Genomic DNA, 18,421 nt, shown 5'->3' on the forward strand with positions numbered 1-18,421 from the left:
CAACCTATAGTCTGAAAATGACTCGTTCAGCAGGTTATATGGTGAATATTCAGGAACAATTAATCCAATTGAAGAAAATGAGCGCTGGCTTGTGAATGACTTTCTAACCTAATAAAGGAGAAGGCTAGATTTTTTTGACTTTAGGCACCCAAATAAGTGGTTTGATTATTTTTTTCCAGACATCAGGAGCATGTAAGCTCCCTACAGGCTTCTGTGTGTTTATAGACACCTGTATAAAATATGATTGAATTCTAGTCCTTCAGTCAGGACTATGGGTGAAATCTGACTGGCAGTGCAGCCCTAGTTAGCAAGATGCAGACCAGAGTGCTTTGTATCAACTAGACAAAGACTGTAACTGCTATTAAAATCTACACTTAAATACAGGCACTTAATAAATGTCCATGTTGTGTTTAGGCAAGTCAGTCCCACTCCTCATTAGGCCTCCCGAGAGTATCTTTATGAATGAACATGATGATGATAGTGTTACTTGCTGCTCATTTGGGCTTCTGGGACATTTGTCACAGGAGAGTAACTCATTTGCTCGTCATCAGAAGCTCAGCCTGATCAGCATTTTGCTGGTTTTTGTCATGAGCTCTGATCTTCACAAACCTTACTAATATGTTAGTCAAGAGCAGAGGAGCACCTGGAAGCATGCGTTGGCCAATAAGGTCCGCAGGCCCTCACATAGCTCATGTTTGTGAGAGCAATATTGTCATGCTTGTATGTCTGAGCATGGTTGTGATGTGCTCCCATTAGTGACCCCTATTTTGGGTGGGTTAGTTGCTCAAGGCAGAGGCTTGATGTGCAAATTTTTCTTCACAAACATTTTAAATGTTTCAAATTATTGGAAAGAGTACAGTGCTGGCAGGGGGACCCTTAAAGCTCCGTGTTAAAGAAGTATAGGGTCTAATTCTGTTCATGCTTACATTCGTGTAAAATGCACGGCAATTGAATGGGCTTCAGTTGAGTCACGTTGTAATGGAAAGAATCCAGCCCAGTTTTCTTTAAACTCTTGTATAATTAAAAACGGCTTCATTTTTTATTTTATTTTTTTGCCAGTTTAAAATGATACTTTGTAGGCCCTTGGCTTCTCCCCACCCCCACAAAAAGGATTTAGGTATGTGAAGGGATAAAAAACAACAAAAGGGGCAGTTAAAGCAGCTAGGATAAAATTACAAGGGTTATTTAATCCTCATTCTTCAAAGCATAAACATCAATAGCTGGGGTTAGATGACTTTTTCCCCCACCGCATGTTAGAGTATTGCACAATTAGGTTCATGCTGCTGGTTTTATGCCTTCTGAAGCATCCATGCTGGGCCATTCTGAGACAGAATGCTGGGCTAGATGGACCATTGGTCACTTACAGGATGGTAATTCTTATGTTCATAATTCAGCTTTTGCTAGTTTGATGTTTTTAAAAGACCACAAGGGAAAATGCAGGCAACAAGATGGGCCTGTCGGAGCCACCTAGGATGCCTACTACTTAATTCACTTGGCTTCACTATGGTCACATTAATCATCAGTGACCAGATGTAGAAACTTTTCTCTTCCTGAAACTCTGAGTAGCTGGCAGTAAGTGTCTGTGCAATGTGCAGAGGCAGATCCTTGCCTTCTCACCCCCCTCCCACCAAGAGAAGTGTGCTAGATGTTGGAGCAGCTGCCACCCACAAGAGACCGTTAACAAGGGGAAAGTTTAGTCCCTGCTTTGGAGGAACACTTGGACCGTGTCAGCTGAATGCGCTCGGTTTTCTTGGCCTCAATTTTGGGATCACAGAAGTTGCTGTTGGCTAGAAGTCCTTTTCCAAGGAAGCTCACTGATGTCCCAGCTCATTGAAAAGGTTTGTTTGGAGGTAATGAATCAGATAATGAGCATCACTCGTGACCATGACCTTTTCATGGAAAATCTCCATACCATGTCAGACAGGTTGTGTGTTTTGCATTGGCCACGTCCTTGGTTGTCCTGAAACAAGCATGCAACATATGCTCTTTATGATCATGAAACTCTGTATTTCCTTCTCCCTCTTTATAGGCGGTCTTGACAGGGCTGTTCTAGTACTTGCAGCTGTAGCCCAGTTAGATCTACCCTGCGTTTTTATTTATCTAGAGTGTCTGTGAAGCAGCTGGTTTGGCTCTTAAAGTACCTGAGACCTTTCTCTTGCAGAGCGCATATGGGTCCCTCGCTGAAGTGATGCAGAGGTGGAAAGAATATCAGCTCCAGTGCCTGAAGTATCTCTATGAGACGCCCCCTCTTGTGGCAGGTAAGCCTGCTCGGCAGGAATGGGATATCTACTTCTGCTAACTGTGGCAAGGAACTCTTATGGGCTTGAAAGTCCTCCCTCTCCATAACTCCATTTCCATTCTCTCCAGCTCACTGCTTGTGTTGGGCTGCTTCCTGGGATAACCGCTTTCCATGCAGGCAGTGGGAGAGGAGATTACATGGAATGGATCAGCTATAAAATCATTCATCTCTATGGCCCAAAGTATCTTGCAGTGCTATGGCTCATCTTTGGTTCTAAGGCAGGTGGTATCGTCAGTGCAGCCTGCAGGATGAATGCCACCCACGGAGTTCTGCAATGTGCCCTGCAGCCTTTAATGTGGAGGAGCAGCCCGAGGGAGACTATAGGTCCTAGCAAGGAGTGTTCTACAGGAATCTTCAAGGAGAGTCCTGTATTCAACATATAAGTCCATATACATTCGGTCCCTTTTAATTTACACCCATTTTAAGGGCCCTTTATCTGTCAGAGTGATGTAAAGCGGCCTTAGTGTAAATGAGAATGCAGTTCATGGTCTCTCTAGTCTGAAATCTTCTGTTGAAGATAAGGCCAGCTGCAATCTGTTCAGAGTTATGCTTGGCAAATTGCTGAGACTTGCTGACAATGCAGCCCACAATTGAACACAGCCTGGGACCTCCTAGAGTGCCTCTGTGCTACAGTGAAGCTCTGAAACGGACCACGCAGGTCTCAAATTACTTTTATAAAACACTGTTTTTAAAAATGTTGTTTGTTTCCCCATAGCTGCCTCTTGTTAGATGTATTGCTACAATGGAGTGTATAGTGATAGCAGTAGTGGGAGGGAGACATTAATCTCCTTTTGTGCCATTATGCATAGAATGACGCCCTCCAAGACTGACGGTTTAATAAATGTGAAGCTGTAGCATTAGCACATTTATGGTCATTGTGTGGGTATATTAGCAATGTATCAATGTATTTAGAATTCACAATGTCATGTCAGCAACCAGTTCTCAGGGAAAGATTATCTACAGCATTCATAACAAGAATGAGCTGCTGAGAACCAACATGAGCGACTGGGCTACACAAAGGCAGAGAGATGAGAAGGATACCTGGCACCAGGGCAGGATGGAAGCCTCTGGCTGCAGGTATTGTGGCATCATGGCGTAAGATCTTTGCAATGTCATCTCTGCAATCATCCTGCCCATTTGTTCAGTCAGTGAGAGAGCAGCCTGGCAGGTTCAGTCCCTTTCCTTTATTCTTATAAGGGGTGAGGATAAATGGTATTTTTTTCCCCTTCCTAAAATAAAATAAAACCTTTTACAGTTATGTGGTGCAGTTGCTTCACCTTCATTCCTCCTGTTTTCCGATGGTTGCTCTTCACAGTCGTCATGGTTCAAGGGCAATGCTTGATCCCATTCTCCATCTCTCTGCAGAAGGCAAGTTCTGCAGCAGGACATTGGATGACTATGCCTGCTGGCCTGATGGGCTACCTGGGTCCTATGTGAATGTAAGCTGCCCTTGGTATCTTCCTTGGGCCAGCACAGGTAAGAGTCTGTCCTTTCTGGGCAAATCCAACCCCAAATGTGAGATGTTTGCCTCTCAGCAGCCTGTTTAAACTTACGCAGCCATTGCATGGCACTGGGACTGTGTTGTGGTCACCCTGTGATAACGTTTATGGCTGCTAAGAACCAAGGTATGACTGGCTGCCTGCAGCACACACACAGATAAGAGTGACTTATATGCTGGAGGCTGTTTGTGAGGAGCAAGGCATTGTAAAGGGCACCCCAGCTTACAGGGCAGGGGTAACACAGCTACTCATTACTCTGGATTGTACCCCGGTATGCCACAGCAACCCACTACATGGCAACAAAAATAATTTGCAACTCTGGGCTGTTCAGGCAAATGGAATGGAATCTGATCACATCTCCCCACCCCTCTTCTGGACAGTATGAATATGTTGTATCTGTTATTCCTATAAGGGTATAATATGTGGTTACCCCAAAGGGAGTTACCCAGATATTTCAGCTTGAACGTACTCTATTTGATTAAAACAAGTTTTAAAATTTCTTTGTAGTTGTTAATTAGTACAAGTAAAGAGGTATAAATGTCAGAAACGGTTATAAGAAAAAATAAAGAGAACGCTTACTGGTGCCTAATTTAACACACTACATTTAGAGTCAAAGCAAAGTTTTCTCACCACATGCTTTCAGCAGTGTTATTGACCAAATTCTTTGTCAGGACCCCTCTCCCAGAGTCCAACACCTTCCTTTGTCTCTTCAGGTGCGGTGAATGTGATAGGAAGGGGGAGGGAGGATCCCTAGGAGTGTTCGTCCTTCCTTTTTATAGTGTCTGTTCCCCTTGTAGAAAAACATTTCTAGCTGAGAACAAGGAGTCAGTCTATGTAGAAGGATATTCCCTGCTGTTTTTTTTCCACCTGTTTGAACTTCGTTTGTGTTCCCTTCCTGCTTGATGATGACCGTGTTTACTGCTTAAATGCAAATTAAGCAGAGCACACATTTCCTTTGTTTAGGACAGACCTGTTTGCCAGCTTCTGTTTGGGCGGGACTGTGGAGTTTGAAACATGTGGTGTTAACACCATAAAGTTGCATCTTAGAACTTCACATACAATGTTGCCACACCTATTTTACAGGACAATACTGATCAGCAAATTGAGTTTTCAGATGATACCTTAAAAGGCATACCTTATACCAAGATTATTACAGTAGAGGTATATTCTGTCACAGCTGCTCACTCCTTTTTCCCTTGCTGTCTGGAATGACCCTTACACTTTTCACATTACTCCTTTACCAGTACCTTGCTCACACTAAATACCCATGTTGGAGATAATTTTTTCCAAGATGTATGTTTTGCATTTGTCCAAGGTGAATAACATTTTTCTTACACTCACTTTTGTATTATTTCTCTGCTGTTGGTAGCAATTGTCAACTTGATATCATCTGTGAATTAATATTCTCTTTGTTTATCCCCTCCAGATCATTAATAAAGATATTAAATCTTTCAAGCTATTTAAAGATTTTCTCTTACTAATGCACAAATGTATTTTACCTTCCAATTACTTGACTTAAAAGCCCATCAGATGCTCCAGAACTCTTCCCAATAACTCTAATCTTTTTGGATATCTAATAACCTACTTATAGGATTAAACTCCTTCCCTCCAGCAAACCCATTTATTTTCAGTCTTTAAGACTCTACGTGCAGTTATTTGACTGCTAACAACACTTGAAACCATCACTGCAAGAGAGAGTCAGAATTTAATGCAATACTGTGGGGTACTAAGTTATCAGAATGTGCAATATCTTTCATATACTTTTGCAAATAAGTAAAAAATGAATTGCCCTGAAAGCAGAGTATTTGAGTGAAAATAATAGCAATGCTTTGGACTTCTATAGAGTATTGCCCAGGAGGATTGCAAAAGCAGTTTAGACACAAATTAAGCCTCACAATCTCCTTTCCTCTTCATTGCTGGTTAGACCCTATATTGTCCCTATTTGACAAAGGGGAGTTGGGGGAAGGAAGGGAACAAAGAAATGAAGTGATTTGCTGAAGATAACACACAAAGTTACTGTGAGAGCTGGAAATGTAACCCAGGAGTCTGAATTTCCGTGGCCTGACTCATCACTGCACTGCACCTTGTGGAGTCATTTACACCACTGCCAAGTGGGTATAAAATGCTGCCAGACTAGATGAGTTGCGTCCTTACACTGTCTTTTCCCTGGAGGAAAAATCTTTCAAAAGATGGAGCACAGCAGTGAATTGAGCCTCCAGTTCCCTTCTATAACCACACTCACATTGTTTGTGTGTTCTTACATAGCAATGCATTCCCATAAATCCAAAATAGGGTTTGACACTGCTGGGTGTGGACCCCTAATTTTCTGTTCTACACATGCTGAAAAGGGAGACAAAGTTACAAATGAGGCTTTGTTCAGGAAGTATCTCGAAAGGCTCTTTGGTGAGGTCTGATGTTACTGAGTGAGAAGTGCAACAGTTAAATGTAGCTTGAGAAGTGTGACTCTTAAGCTATGTCTTCACTAGAAATGCTGCCGTGGCACAGCTGTAGCGTTGCAGCTGTGCCCCTGTAGTACTTCAGTGTAGACACTCACTACAGTGATGGGAGGCGTTTTCCCATTGCTATAGTTGATCCACCTTCCCAAGAGGTGGTAGCTCGGTCAACAGAATTCTTCCATCAACCTAGCACTGTCTGCACTGGGGGTAAAGTCCAGCTTAAGTACATTGCTCCGGAGTGTGGATTTTCACACCCCTGAGTAACATACCTGGGTTGACCTAATTTTTTAGTGTAGACCCGGCCTTAAGAATATGCTTGACTTTATGCCTGGGGGTCATCCCATTGATAGAGGTTAGGATATGCCTACACTTAAAATGCTACAGTGTCACAGCTGTGGTACTTCGGTGTAGGCACTTGCTACAAGGACAGAAGGGGCTCTCCTGTTGCTGTAGTTAATCCACCTCCCTGAGAGGTAGTAGCTATGATGGAAGAATTCTTCCTTTGACCTAGCCCTGTCTACACTGTGGGTTAAGTCAGCTTAATTAAGTCTTTAGCGTGTGATTTTTTTCACACCCTGTGAGATATAGCAATGCCGATGTAACTTTTCAGTGTCGACCGCCCCTTATGAAGTAACTTCTCTTGTCAACAGGTCAGTCAACTGCAGGATTTTCTGCATCTTCCTCTCAACATCTGCTATTGGCCACTGATCTGGTGTAGCAATTCCTGTGTTCCCAATTTGTGCAGTGAGGCTGTAGCCATTGCAGATGCTGTGGAGAGTGTGACCCGCCGCTCCTGCTGGGGGTAGAACATAGAAAGCAAAGTAAATGGAAAAAACCTGTTGTACTGTTTGGCCTAGATAGTTATCACATTAGGGCTTGGGATAGATGTTGTTGTGTGTGTTTTTTTTCTCTTCCCCCAAGTAATTGCTTAAAATGATCATTTTGTGTTAAAAGGTAATCAGATTCCATTTAGCCAGTTACATTAACAAGCCTGAACTGGTGCCAGTTGGATTAGAGGGCTGGAAAAAGAGCCCATACTGTGAGTGCTTGCAGTGAGAGATTTTGTAATGCAGGAACTCTTCTTGTTCATACTGCAGACTTGGCCAACTTTGTATTTGAGCAGCTACTTTGTCTTTCTCATTCACAGGTCTCATTCTCCCTCACTCTATTCTGATGGGCTATCAGTCTTAGCACCAGCCTGACTCATGGCTTTGCTGACACATGTAGCTCCGCAGGGTGACTAGCAGGACAGGAAGCTGAAAATGATTGTTTTTTCATCCACTTAGCCATTAGTCCAATCCCTGATGCTGTCAGCAGTCTCCCCTTCTCTCTGTCTGCAGCCACCAACTTTTCTCAGGGAGGTATAACTGTGTCCCACAGCGTGGTAGCTTCTGAAACTCTGCCTGCATCAAACTGCTAGCCTATGCTTTAGTGCCCTGACCAGGGAGGGTCCGAACAGGCTACTCTCCTATTCTAAAGTAAATGGGAGAATTTTCTCTTACTCCCCCTATCTTTGAGGGGAGGCAAATGCCTGCATTTTCAAATCCATGTGCTTAAAATTAAGCACTTAAATTCATATTTAGGCATCAAGTCAGGAACTTTTGAAGGAGCTGAAGAGAACTAGGAACCCAGTTCCAGTGAATTAAATAACAATGACATGAATCTGAGAAGTGCTAAGTCATACTTCATATCAGCTTTTTGCCCTCTGCCAGACTTAGACGAGTGGTTCCCCGCCCCAAGCTGTCTGGGCTGACATGTCTGTTGATCAGCTAAGGTCCTGGTTGAATCTGCTGTAACCAATAGCAGGGGGTTGGTCACTCATGGTCCTGAGACCAGAGGAAGCACTAGCCCTTAGGGTTTAGTGCTAGTCAGGGACTTGGGAGATCTGGGCTCTAGTCTGTATTCAACTACAGACTTCCTATGTGACTTTAAGCAAGTCATGCAGGCTTGGATCCACAAAGGGACTTAAGTGTTGTGACACCCAGTGTTGCAGTGCCTAGAAGATCACTGGTACAGTACTGTAATCTGCAAAGCCTGAGGTTCCCATACAATGAATGGGGGAAATTGGCACCTGAAAATGCAATCCACCGTAGCCAGCATGCTAGGCAGGAAGTCACCTAAGCTAGCCAATAGAAGATGCCAACAAGAGGGGTATGTCCCAAGCCCTGGACCTCTCAGGGTTTGGCATCTATCTTTGCTTTCAATCCCCAACCAGAAACCTCTCTTCTGGAGTCAGGTGGCTTAGGTATCTAGTTTCTTGGGAGAAGGAGTGAGGCATCTGTGTTATGCCACGCTAAATGGGAGGGGGTTATTGATGCTTGCCTTATGACTGTTAGCCCAGTGCTTGGCACACTCACCTGGGATGGTGATGAATCCAGGTTCAATTCCCCACTGTCTGCAGAAGTGGGAGAAAGGGTTTGAACAAGGGTTTGAACACCTGTAACGAGAGCACTTCAATCACTAAACTATGGGATACTCTGAGGTGGGAGGTTTAGGTTAGGTATTAGGAAAAACTTCCTGACTGTCAGGGTGGTTAAGCACTAGAATAAATTGCCTAGGGAGGTTGTGGAATCTCCATCATTGGAGATTTTTAAGAGCAGGTTAGACAAACACCTGTCATGAATGGTCTAGATAATTAGTCCTGCCACGGGTGCAGGGGACTGGACTAGATGACCTCTCGAGGTGCCTTCCAGTTCTGATTCTATGTGGTGCTCCCTCAGTCTCTCTCGTTGAAGCTGCTCTACTTTGGATAAATAATTAGTCACTGGACCAGACAGCATGCAAATGACTCTATAGCTTGGTCGTTAGGGTACCCACCTAGGAGGTGGGAGACCCAGGGTCCAATTCCTCTGCTCCAGGATCTGTTTAATTATTGATACACAGTGGAACGACTTAAACGAGACAGTTTGAGGGACCCTGTGTCAGAGTATCCCATAGCTCAGTTGATTAGGGCACTCTCCTGAGAGATGTGGGCTTCTCCTCTTTGAGTCCTTTCTCCCTTTCAGGCAGAAGGGGAACTGAACTTAGATCTCCCACATCCTACCTGAGTGATCTAACCACTGGGCTACAAGTAACAAGGAGGGAACTACCACCACCTCCTCTGTCTCAGGCTGCATTTTGAATGGCCATGAGCCAGTAGGTGCTCAGGGTTCACTTACCAGACTAGTTCCCCCAGGAAATGTAGGCATTTGCCTGCCTATCTTCCCCTGGTTTGCGCATAGCTCTTGAGCTTAGGTGGGAGATAAGTGTCTGGATGCCTGGAGTGAAGCAGCAGTGCACATGTGCATACTCAGAGGCAGAAACTTAGGCACCTAGGGAATTTTTACAGCTGGAATTTAGGTGCCAGGTGAGTGTAGGCACCTACAGGCTTAGTTAGCAGGTGAGCAGGGGCATACTGGATCACAGTGGAGCCTAAAACTGGAACTTAGACGCCTAAGTACCTTTGTGAATCTGGGCTGTAGTGTTTCTATACCTGTTTCCTATTGGTAACATGGGGATGGTAGTGCTGCCCTACCTCCCAGGAGGCTTGTGAGGATTAAATGCATTAGATTGTGAGGGGGTCAGATGTGGTGACGGAAGCCATACAAGTTGTCAAGGTTCCTTCCCCACTCTGAATGCTGGGGTACAGATGTGGGGACTTGCATGAAAACCTCCTAAGTTTACTTTTACGAGCTTAGATTAAAACTTCCCCAAGGTACAAACTATTTTACCTTTTGCTCTTGGACTTTCGCTGCCACCACCAAATGTCTAACCGGTATTTTTTTATTAGGAAAGAGCCCGTTTGGAAACGTCTTTCCCCCCAAAATCCTCACCAAAACCTTGCACCCCCCTTCCTGGTGAAGGTTTGATAAAAATCCTCACCAATTTGCATAGGTGAACACAGGCTGAAACCCTTGAATTTTAAAAGCAATGAAAAAAATATCGGTTTCTTAAAAGAAGAATATTAATAGAAGAAAAAGTAAAAAGAATCACCTCTGTAAAATCAGGATGGTAAATACCTTACAGGGTAATTAGATTCAAAACATAGAGAATCCCTCTAGGCAAAACCTTAAGTTACAAAAAGACACAAAGACAGGAATATCCATTCCATTCAGCACAGCTTATTTTCTCAGCCATTTAAACAAACAGAATCTAATGCATATCTAGCTAGATTACTTACTAAGTTCTAAGACTCCATTCCTGTTCTGTCCCCGGCAAAAGCATCACACAGACAGACCCAGACCCTTTTGTTTCTTCCCCCCCCTCCAGCTTTGAAAGTATCTTGTCTCCTCATTGGTCATTGTGGTCAGGTGCCAGCGAGGTTATCCTAGCTTCTTAACCCTTTACAGGTGAAAGGGTTTTTCCTCTGGCCAGGTGGGATTTTAAAGGGGTTTACCCTTCCCTTTATATTTATGACACAAGTACCTTAGCTAGACACTGTGGTTTAGAGCAGTTCATTCTTCACTGCATGTTGAGTGGGAGGTCAGCAGCTGCTGTGCACCACATCCCAGCAGAGAGGCTCAGCATCACAGTAGGGATGAGCAGGCCAGTGTACCAGTCACTAAAGTACTACCTTATTCCCGTCTTCATTATATGAGGTACCAAACATTTGCGTCCCCTGGTACTTCAGCACAAGCTGGCACTGTGTGTGTACTGCAGTTGTTTAGATAATGTTTCCAGGACTGCATCTGGCAATGACCGCAAGACGTACTTTGGAGGATGCTTACCTGTTTTCTGTTCTTCTTGTGGGCAAGTCTCAGGGCATTCTGCTATGGGGAGCATTTGCTGATTGCAGCATTTCAGTCAAAATACTTTAAAGATGATGTGAAAATTATTTTTTCCTGTTGAGGCTGTGTAGCAAATGTGATTCACATGAAGCAGGCCTTTTATATTCCTGCTGCATGAAGTTCAGATTGGGGAACCTGACACCATATTGAAGTCCTTCTACCTAACTGTTTAGTTGCTTTGATAATCCAGAACCATTTCCATTGCCTCTCTGCCTTAGGTACTTATATGTGCTTCATCACCACAGCAGCTGAACACCTCGTGATCTCTAAGGGAGTTATCCTCACAATACCGCTATGCCCCAGGGAAATACTATTATCCCCATCTTACACATGAGGAACTGAGGCACAGAGAAGCCAAGGTCACACAAAGTCTATAGCAGAGCAGGAAATTGAATCTAGGTATCTCAAGTCCCAGCCTAACATCCTAACTGCTGGACTATCCTTTCTCCCTCCTGTCATTCATTTTCAGTGCTCGTGAACATGACCTGTTCGTCTGTTCAGGAGCCCAGTAACACAGTGCTTAGCGAGCCACTTTAGATAAAATAAAGCCTAACCTGAACTGGTGCTCAAAACTTAATCTTCAAAGTCTGAGGACACTGAGGTACATGTTTCTGTTTTTTATTTCCATAGTAGTGTCTGCATCTCCTGGTCTCAGACAGGGCTGTGTTGGAAATGTTGGACATATGTGAAACAGTTCTGTCGTGGTTTTCCTTAGTCCTGACAGATGTTCTAGAGGACCTGTTCCCATGAAGTTTCCAGCCTACTTTTAGACCAACTCTAAAGCCCAGAGAAGCCAAGGTAAAGGCTTTCAGTGACTCCAGTAGGCTTTGGATCAGGTCTTTTGTGAACACAAAGGCTTCAGAGGAACTTCTGCCTTTCTGCCTGAGCCAAAGCTGTTGAGATTTGCTCACTAGTAAAACTACAGAGTGACGTTTTGCACTCAGTTACGTACAAGTAACCCTGTGGAAATCTGGTAACCATAAAATATGGCTGAAGATATTGTGACTTTTTGTATGCACTGAAGTCAGTGTATTTAAATGGGTGCAATTGAGGGCAACTGTGTACCTCGATGTACCATCAGTTAGCAATATTAAAGGAAAATAGCAGTGCCCCTTTGAGAGAAAGCATCCAGTTACTGTCACTGGCTATGCATCTCAGTATTGTTACTTTTTTAAAATTTAAGGCCAGTTGCCAATAATTCTGTATGGACCTGGAAAGCTTGGAGCCGCTAGTACAATTCATTTTACACTTATGTCCTTTGGGGTTCTGATATTTTATTGTTTAATGGCACTAAATCCTCTTAAATAGAAAATCTTCCAGAGATAGTGGTTCCAAACACGACGTATGTGCACAGTAACCACATCAGTTGTTTTTATGTATACTGGGGCATATAAAGGTTAGCTGCAGCCTGGTGGAGCATAGCCATAGCTCAGTACCCTATGACAGCTAATATGTTCCCTCTCTTCTTATTGTTTCAGGTAGCTCGGAAGTTAGTGGCTGTGGGGGGTGTGCGTCTGTTGATTTAAATTACATTATTTGAAACATAAGCATTAAGTAGATTATAATGAAACACCATATCCAAGATCTTTGGTTGCTACTGATACCTACATTTAGTAGCTATAAATAGAGATGACACCAGCTCACAAAATTCAGATCTGGCGCCAAACTCACCTGAAGTTTGTGGATGTTTTGTGTCCAGGGTTTTGGTTCAGGATCCATCCCTAGCTGAGGTACCTGCTGTCTGATTCAGCTGGCCTCCTAATCCACTATGATCCTGGATAACTTTCACTTATTTCAGTGGGCTGCCCAGTAGCAGCGGGCTGTGCAGTGGCCTTGTAACCAGTCAAGACAGTGGTCCCCAAACTTCTTCTGTCACGCTCCCCCGCCCCGCCCCCAGTAATAGAATCTATCCATGCCCTCCCCCTCCCCCCGTGAGCTGGGAGCCGAGCCACAGCCATGCTCAGGACCTAGGGCATGGAGCTGAGCCGCGGTCCGGGCTGGGAATCAGGCACCCAGGCTAGGGTGGGGGCATAGCAGGGCTGGGTGGTACTCCCTTCCCACCTGCCTTGGGGGCTGGCCTCACCCCCCTGAATGTTCCTCTGTTCCCCCCCCAGGTGGGGCGCACCACAGCTTGTGGACCTCTGAGTCAAGATGATGCCATAAAAACAGAACTCTCACACAGTCCCTGTTAGGTGTCTACTGCATAAAAATGTTCTAACAGATTCCAAATTGTGGGATTGAAAGGAGCAGGGTAATTCCCCCAGAAGTTTCTTTGGTTTAGGCCTCCACAGCAGTAAGGTCTCCTTCTTTATTACATAAACACCCTCTAAAAGGAGTTTCATTTAAAATATGGTATAAAGTAAAAGTCAGCAAGAGGGTTCACTACACTTTCTTTCCCTCTTACACCAAAATTAAAAGTTTGTAGTAGGCTTTCAAATGTTAACTTGATCTTGAACGGGGCCAGATTATCTCCCCAGAAGAGATGTTAATTTGCATTTGCCAACCCCATTAAAGCAATTCAAATTTTAAATTTCCTTCCCTGGACTAAAAGTTGTCTCAATCTAATCAACAAATTCACTTTGCAAATAATATGAAAACTCACTCACTGACAGGAAGTTTACCTCTGACTTTATCAGCCTACATCTGTTTATAAGATGGTAAACTCTAGAACATATGCCACTCTTGTTTCAAGGACAAAAATATGGACTGTTGGAATAAACAGTCAGAAATTTCATTAGGAGGTACACAATGGAGGTATATATGTGTCAAGCTCAGGGCAACTGTCCCAGCTTGGTGTGTGTAGGGCATGGGGAGGTGTTGAAATGTCAGTACTTTCTTATATACTTGGTAGGACTGTGTTGTTATCCAGGATTTATTTATTTATTTATTTATTTTATTTTTGGTCAGAGTGGCCTTTCCAGTTAAAATAAATAGAAATATATTATAGTTATTATATTATATAGAAGTACAACTCCCCACCGAGGTGTTTTTTCATTAGAAGTCTCAGGTGAAGAAATATATAGCATCTCATTACAGGGGACTTTACATCTTTTAATAGAAACAAAGTATGCTCTTGCTAAGTATTGATGAAAGAGAATGTTAATCCAGTCATTAGTTAGTAACTAAAGTTCTGAATTAAGCATTAATCTTGTATAGCAAGTGTTTTGCTGAAAAGGGACTAAGGCTATTATCTGAAAGTTACCAGCTAGTTGGAAGATTCACATTCCAAGCCCCAAAGACTGGATTTTTTTTTTTTAATTTAGGTAAATTTAGTATTTATCAGCAGTGTTTCAGTTTACACTATTGAATTCTAAGAGTTTGTCTTCCTCTGAGTCAGACAGACAGAGACACACACATTCTAATTCTGATCTCTTTGGTGTAAATCAGAAGTACTGCCATTGAAGTCAGGTAGAGTTACATACATGTAAGAGCAGAATCAGACCCCCTGTGAATATAGATTGCCAGGATTGAATGAGTTTGGAACTCTTTGCCTTTTTTATTTATTGTGGTGTTCATCTTAATTTTTGGATCCCTTACATATTAGTACATAATATTTATTGAAAAATACAAAGATTTTCTGAGACCAAATTTCACTTTTCATAGAAAGATGTACACAGACTTATATGTATGGACAGTCTAGGACATCCTAGTAATAGTTTTATTTTATAAAATATATATATATATTTTAAAAATCAATCCCCCTTTCATTTCAAAACAGTTTCACAAACAGTTTTAACTTTAAAAGTGCTAGGCTTTGCAAAATGGCTGCAGTTTTCCTTTAATCTCACACACAGACTCTCTTGTTTATCTGCATTGTTACCCTTTCCCTCTAATTTGTTGCTGTGCACTTCCCCCTGAGAGTTTTCTGTGATAGCCAAATCCTCCACCTCCCACCCTCCAAGAGATCCTGTCGCTTATTCTGGAATTATGGCAAATAAAAACTCATCCTCAAACAAGCTCCAAATGTTGACTTTTAGAATTTGTATTCATCACCTTAAATTTTGTTTGAAAAAGAAAAATTTTGTTTGTTTGTCCTTATGGGTGGCATGTTTATGAGAAAACCCAGTTTTATGGCTCCTTCCATGAAGATAATGACCGTGGTGTTGGCTTGTTGCCAGCCTCATTTTCCCTTTCTGGAGCTAATTTATTCTGCTTTCTGACAATCAAAATAACAAGAGGTGAGTTAGGGAAGAACAGGAGCAAGTGCTCAATCAGCATAATTGGTCCTACAGGAAAAACTGACTTGCATACACAAAACCTGCTTGATGACTGTCCCTAGAGCTTAGTGAAGTGGGGCAACAATCGCTGTCAAGTGAATACAAATGGAGAGAGACTCCTGTGAGATTGTCCTCACCCTCACTGTGGATGAGTGACAAAGGGCCCTTCCAAGTTTATACACATGAGCAGTCAATTAGCTGTGGATTTTGATGTTTAAAGAGAGGATTTTAACCTCAGCAGGAGAAGAGGAGCTCTCAAACCCATAAAGAGACTAGTTACCTATAGACAGTGAGGGACACATGAGAGGAAAGGCAGAGAATGTGGGATACACTGACTATAGAATCTTTTAGGAGAATCGAATCTTAGGATTAGGATATGGGATGGAAAACTTCAGTGAGATAGGTTTGAGTGTAGTAAAGTTGGGTTGGAAATTAAGTTTGTAATGGATGTGTTAGTACCTGTCCATAACTGTAGTCAGCCAAGGTAGCAATACCTACAGTTAAAGTTGCTTGATGCTTCCGAAGATCTGATATTCAATTGTTTCTAACTTTGCCAAACTTTAACTGTTTGAGCTGAAATTTTCCGTGCTGAGAAGCTGCATAAAACTGAATTATTTTTTGGAAGTTTTAGCCAAAAAGCTTCTGCTTCTTCCCATATTGAGATTAAGGAAAATGGTGTTTTGCCCCTATTTAAAAAAAAAAAAAAAAAAATCTGTACAAACTTTTTGGTCAGAAGCTTTAGCATCTCCCTGCTTTAGAGGATGGAGTTGAAATTTGGAAAGGGGTATTTGTCCTGGCGTCAGATGTGCTTTTTGCTGATCCTGTGACAGACCCTGAGACCTCTGCCTGCTTCAGCGCGCATGATGGATGGTATTCTGGGAATTAAATCAGGGTTGTGTAGTGAAGGAGACTGTTTGTAGGACCCTACTTTGCTTACTGCAGAAGTTGGAAGGTGACTAATGAATGAGGCAGGGGAGTGCTGTAAGAGAGAGGACAATCTCATGGTTTAGGCAGTTGAATGCTGCAGTGGAGAACTGTCTCTACCACAGAGTTCCTAGGTGATGCTGGCAAGTCACTTCAGCCAAAATGTTCACAGGTGACTGTTCATTTTCTGGGTACCTGAATGGGGATGAAGATAATGCAACCTCACTTCACTGGGGTATTGTGAAGGTTAATGCATTGGTCTTTCTATAGAACTAAGATACTAAATGAGAGCACCATAAACAAGTCCATGAGGAAATTACTAATTCTGTGTTCAGTGCAGAGGTTGTGTGGGGTGGTTAAATAAGGCCTAGAGCCACACACTGAGTTGTAAGGATAAAAGAAATATGGAATAGCGACCTATTTTGTGAGCACTAATCATCCTGGGCACTGAATGAGGCAGGGAGGGCCTTGTGGAAAAATAGTGAATGATCGTGTAATTAAAAATTGTATGATGATGATATATGGACAAGGGGGCTGAATTAAAACTTTGCATTGGCAATCTTAATGCTGGCATTTCCTAATTTTGAAGTGCTTGACTTTCTACCTTTAATGTTCTTAATGTAGTTTTTGAGTATAATAATAAATATTGTCTGCACATATAAAATACAAGATCCACTGAGGAACCAAAACTGCATCCTGACATAAAGGGAGTTTGATGTGCCATTTATGGGGAACAGGGTTAGTACAGTTAGAAGCTTACATAGAACAGAGAATGTTCCAGCATGGAGCTCCACGGAACTGTGGAGGAGGCAGTGCTACCTTTTATCCACAGCAACCTCCTCTTGATTATGCAGCACGATTCCTTTCTGCCTGTCACCCTCCCCTTTGGAGAAGAACTTTATTCTGTCTGTGTATTGTAAATAGAATACAAGATTCAGGGGAAAACAAATGCTTACTGGATATTTAAAGCCAGAAATACGTGATGGGGAAATTCCTGATTGGTTATATGATCAGTTGCACCTCTGTTGACCAGTGGAAGATTGTTCCTCCGCATCTGTTCAGCCCAGTTTTAAATATCCCTGGTGCAGGAGCTAAGAATATAATTTAGGATACTGTGGTGATGAACCTACTGTAAATATATAGCTGGGTAAATAGGTTTGCAGGAAAAGCTGGAACCCCCCTTCCCCAACAAGTTGAGACTGCTCATGGGTTTCATGGTGCCAGCTGCAGTTTGTACTTCAAAGCCAAACGTAAGATTCCTGGACTTAGTACATTTTTGTTGTGAAGAAAACCAAGCCTGGGAGTGAGACATTTAAACATTAACTTCCCCAGCAAAGAACTGACCGCATAATCCAGCGAGCTATGTGCTCAGGCTACATTGAATGATAAACTCAGCTAGGAATGAGCTGAGATGAGCTCTTCAGAGGAGGAGAAACTCCTCCGTTAAAATGCATTGTCTTCCCCATTGAAGGTCAAGTCACTTGGTCAGGGAACACGTCAATCTGTGGCAGCAAATCATTCTGTTGGTATTCATTCACTACAGAGTCACTGCTGCCTTCAAGAGAAAACTGTTACCTTTTCCAGAACATTGGGAATTAATGAAACTGGGTAATTCTAGAATGTTACGTTCTTAATGGGGGTTTAAATAATGAAAGGCCTACTCTGCAGTTCAGAAGTGTGATTCCTCAACCTGGGTAGGCAGATTCACATGAGCTCTGCTTGAGCTAGTATGCTAACATGAGTGTGTACGTTGTGGTATGAGTGGCCCATCAAGGTAGCCTCCTGAGTTTGGGTTCAGAGGTGTGCGTGAGCTTGGATGCAGGCAACTAGCCCATGCCACCACCAGTGCCACAAATGTCCATACTGCTATTTTTTTAGTGTGTTCCCGGCTGCAATGTAGACATACCCTTATTGATCTTAAATTCTATATAATTAATTACAGTACAAAAAAACTGGATCCTGAAGAAGCAATAAGGGACTGTCATTTAGATCTAGCTTTTTTTAAAAGATAGTATATTTCGCTTTGGGTCAAGGCTGATCATTACAGACTTGGTTTCATAGACTCTGCATCCCCCAGCATGTGGTATTAAAAACAAGAGGCACCTGGGCCTCTTTGTTGGACTCCTTAGCCTCCTTTGGCCTGTGGATGCATCTTGGTCACCCCACATTTTAACTCCTCATCTTGTAAATGGTTTGGGTAGAGAGTTTTACAATAAGCCAGTGAGGTAGACACACTGCAGCTGAAGTATGAAGGGTCGTA

The 18,421-nt window shown here is 42.8% G+C and overlaps 1 protein-coding gene across 1 annotated transcript in view; it reads left to right on the forward strand.

Moving 5' to 3' along the window:
• GLP1R (glucagon like peptide 1 receptor) overlaps positions 1-18,421 on the forward strand; it is an 82,551-nt gene that overhangs the window by 26,797 nt on the left and 37,333 nt on the right. Inside the window, exons 3-4 of the mRNA XM_077812185.1 lie at positions 2,105-2,258; positions 3,665-3,775. Of these exons, the coding sequence (XP_077668311.1) occupies positions 2,105-2,258; positions 3,665-3,775 (265 nt within the window). The remainder of the gene's footprint in view (positions 1-2,104; positions 2,259-3,664; positions 3,776-18,421) is intronic.

Source organism: Eretmochelys imbricata, chromosome 3 (assembly GCF_965152235.1).
Source record: "Eretmochelys imbricata isolate rEreImb1 chromosome 3, rEreImb1.hap1, whole genome shotgun sequence".
NCBI classification, from domain to species: domain Eukaryota; kingdom Metazoa; phylum Chordata; order Testudines; family Cheloniidae; genus Eretmochelys; species Eretmochelys imbricata.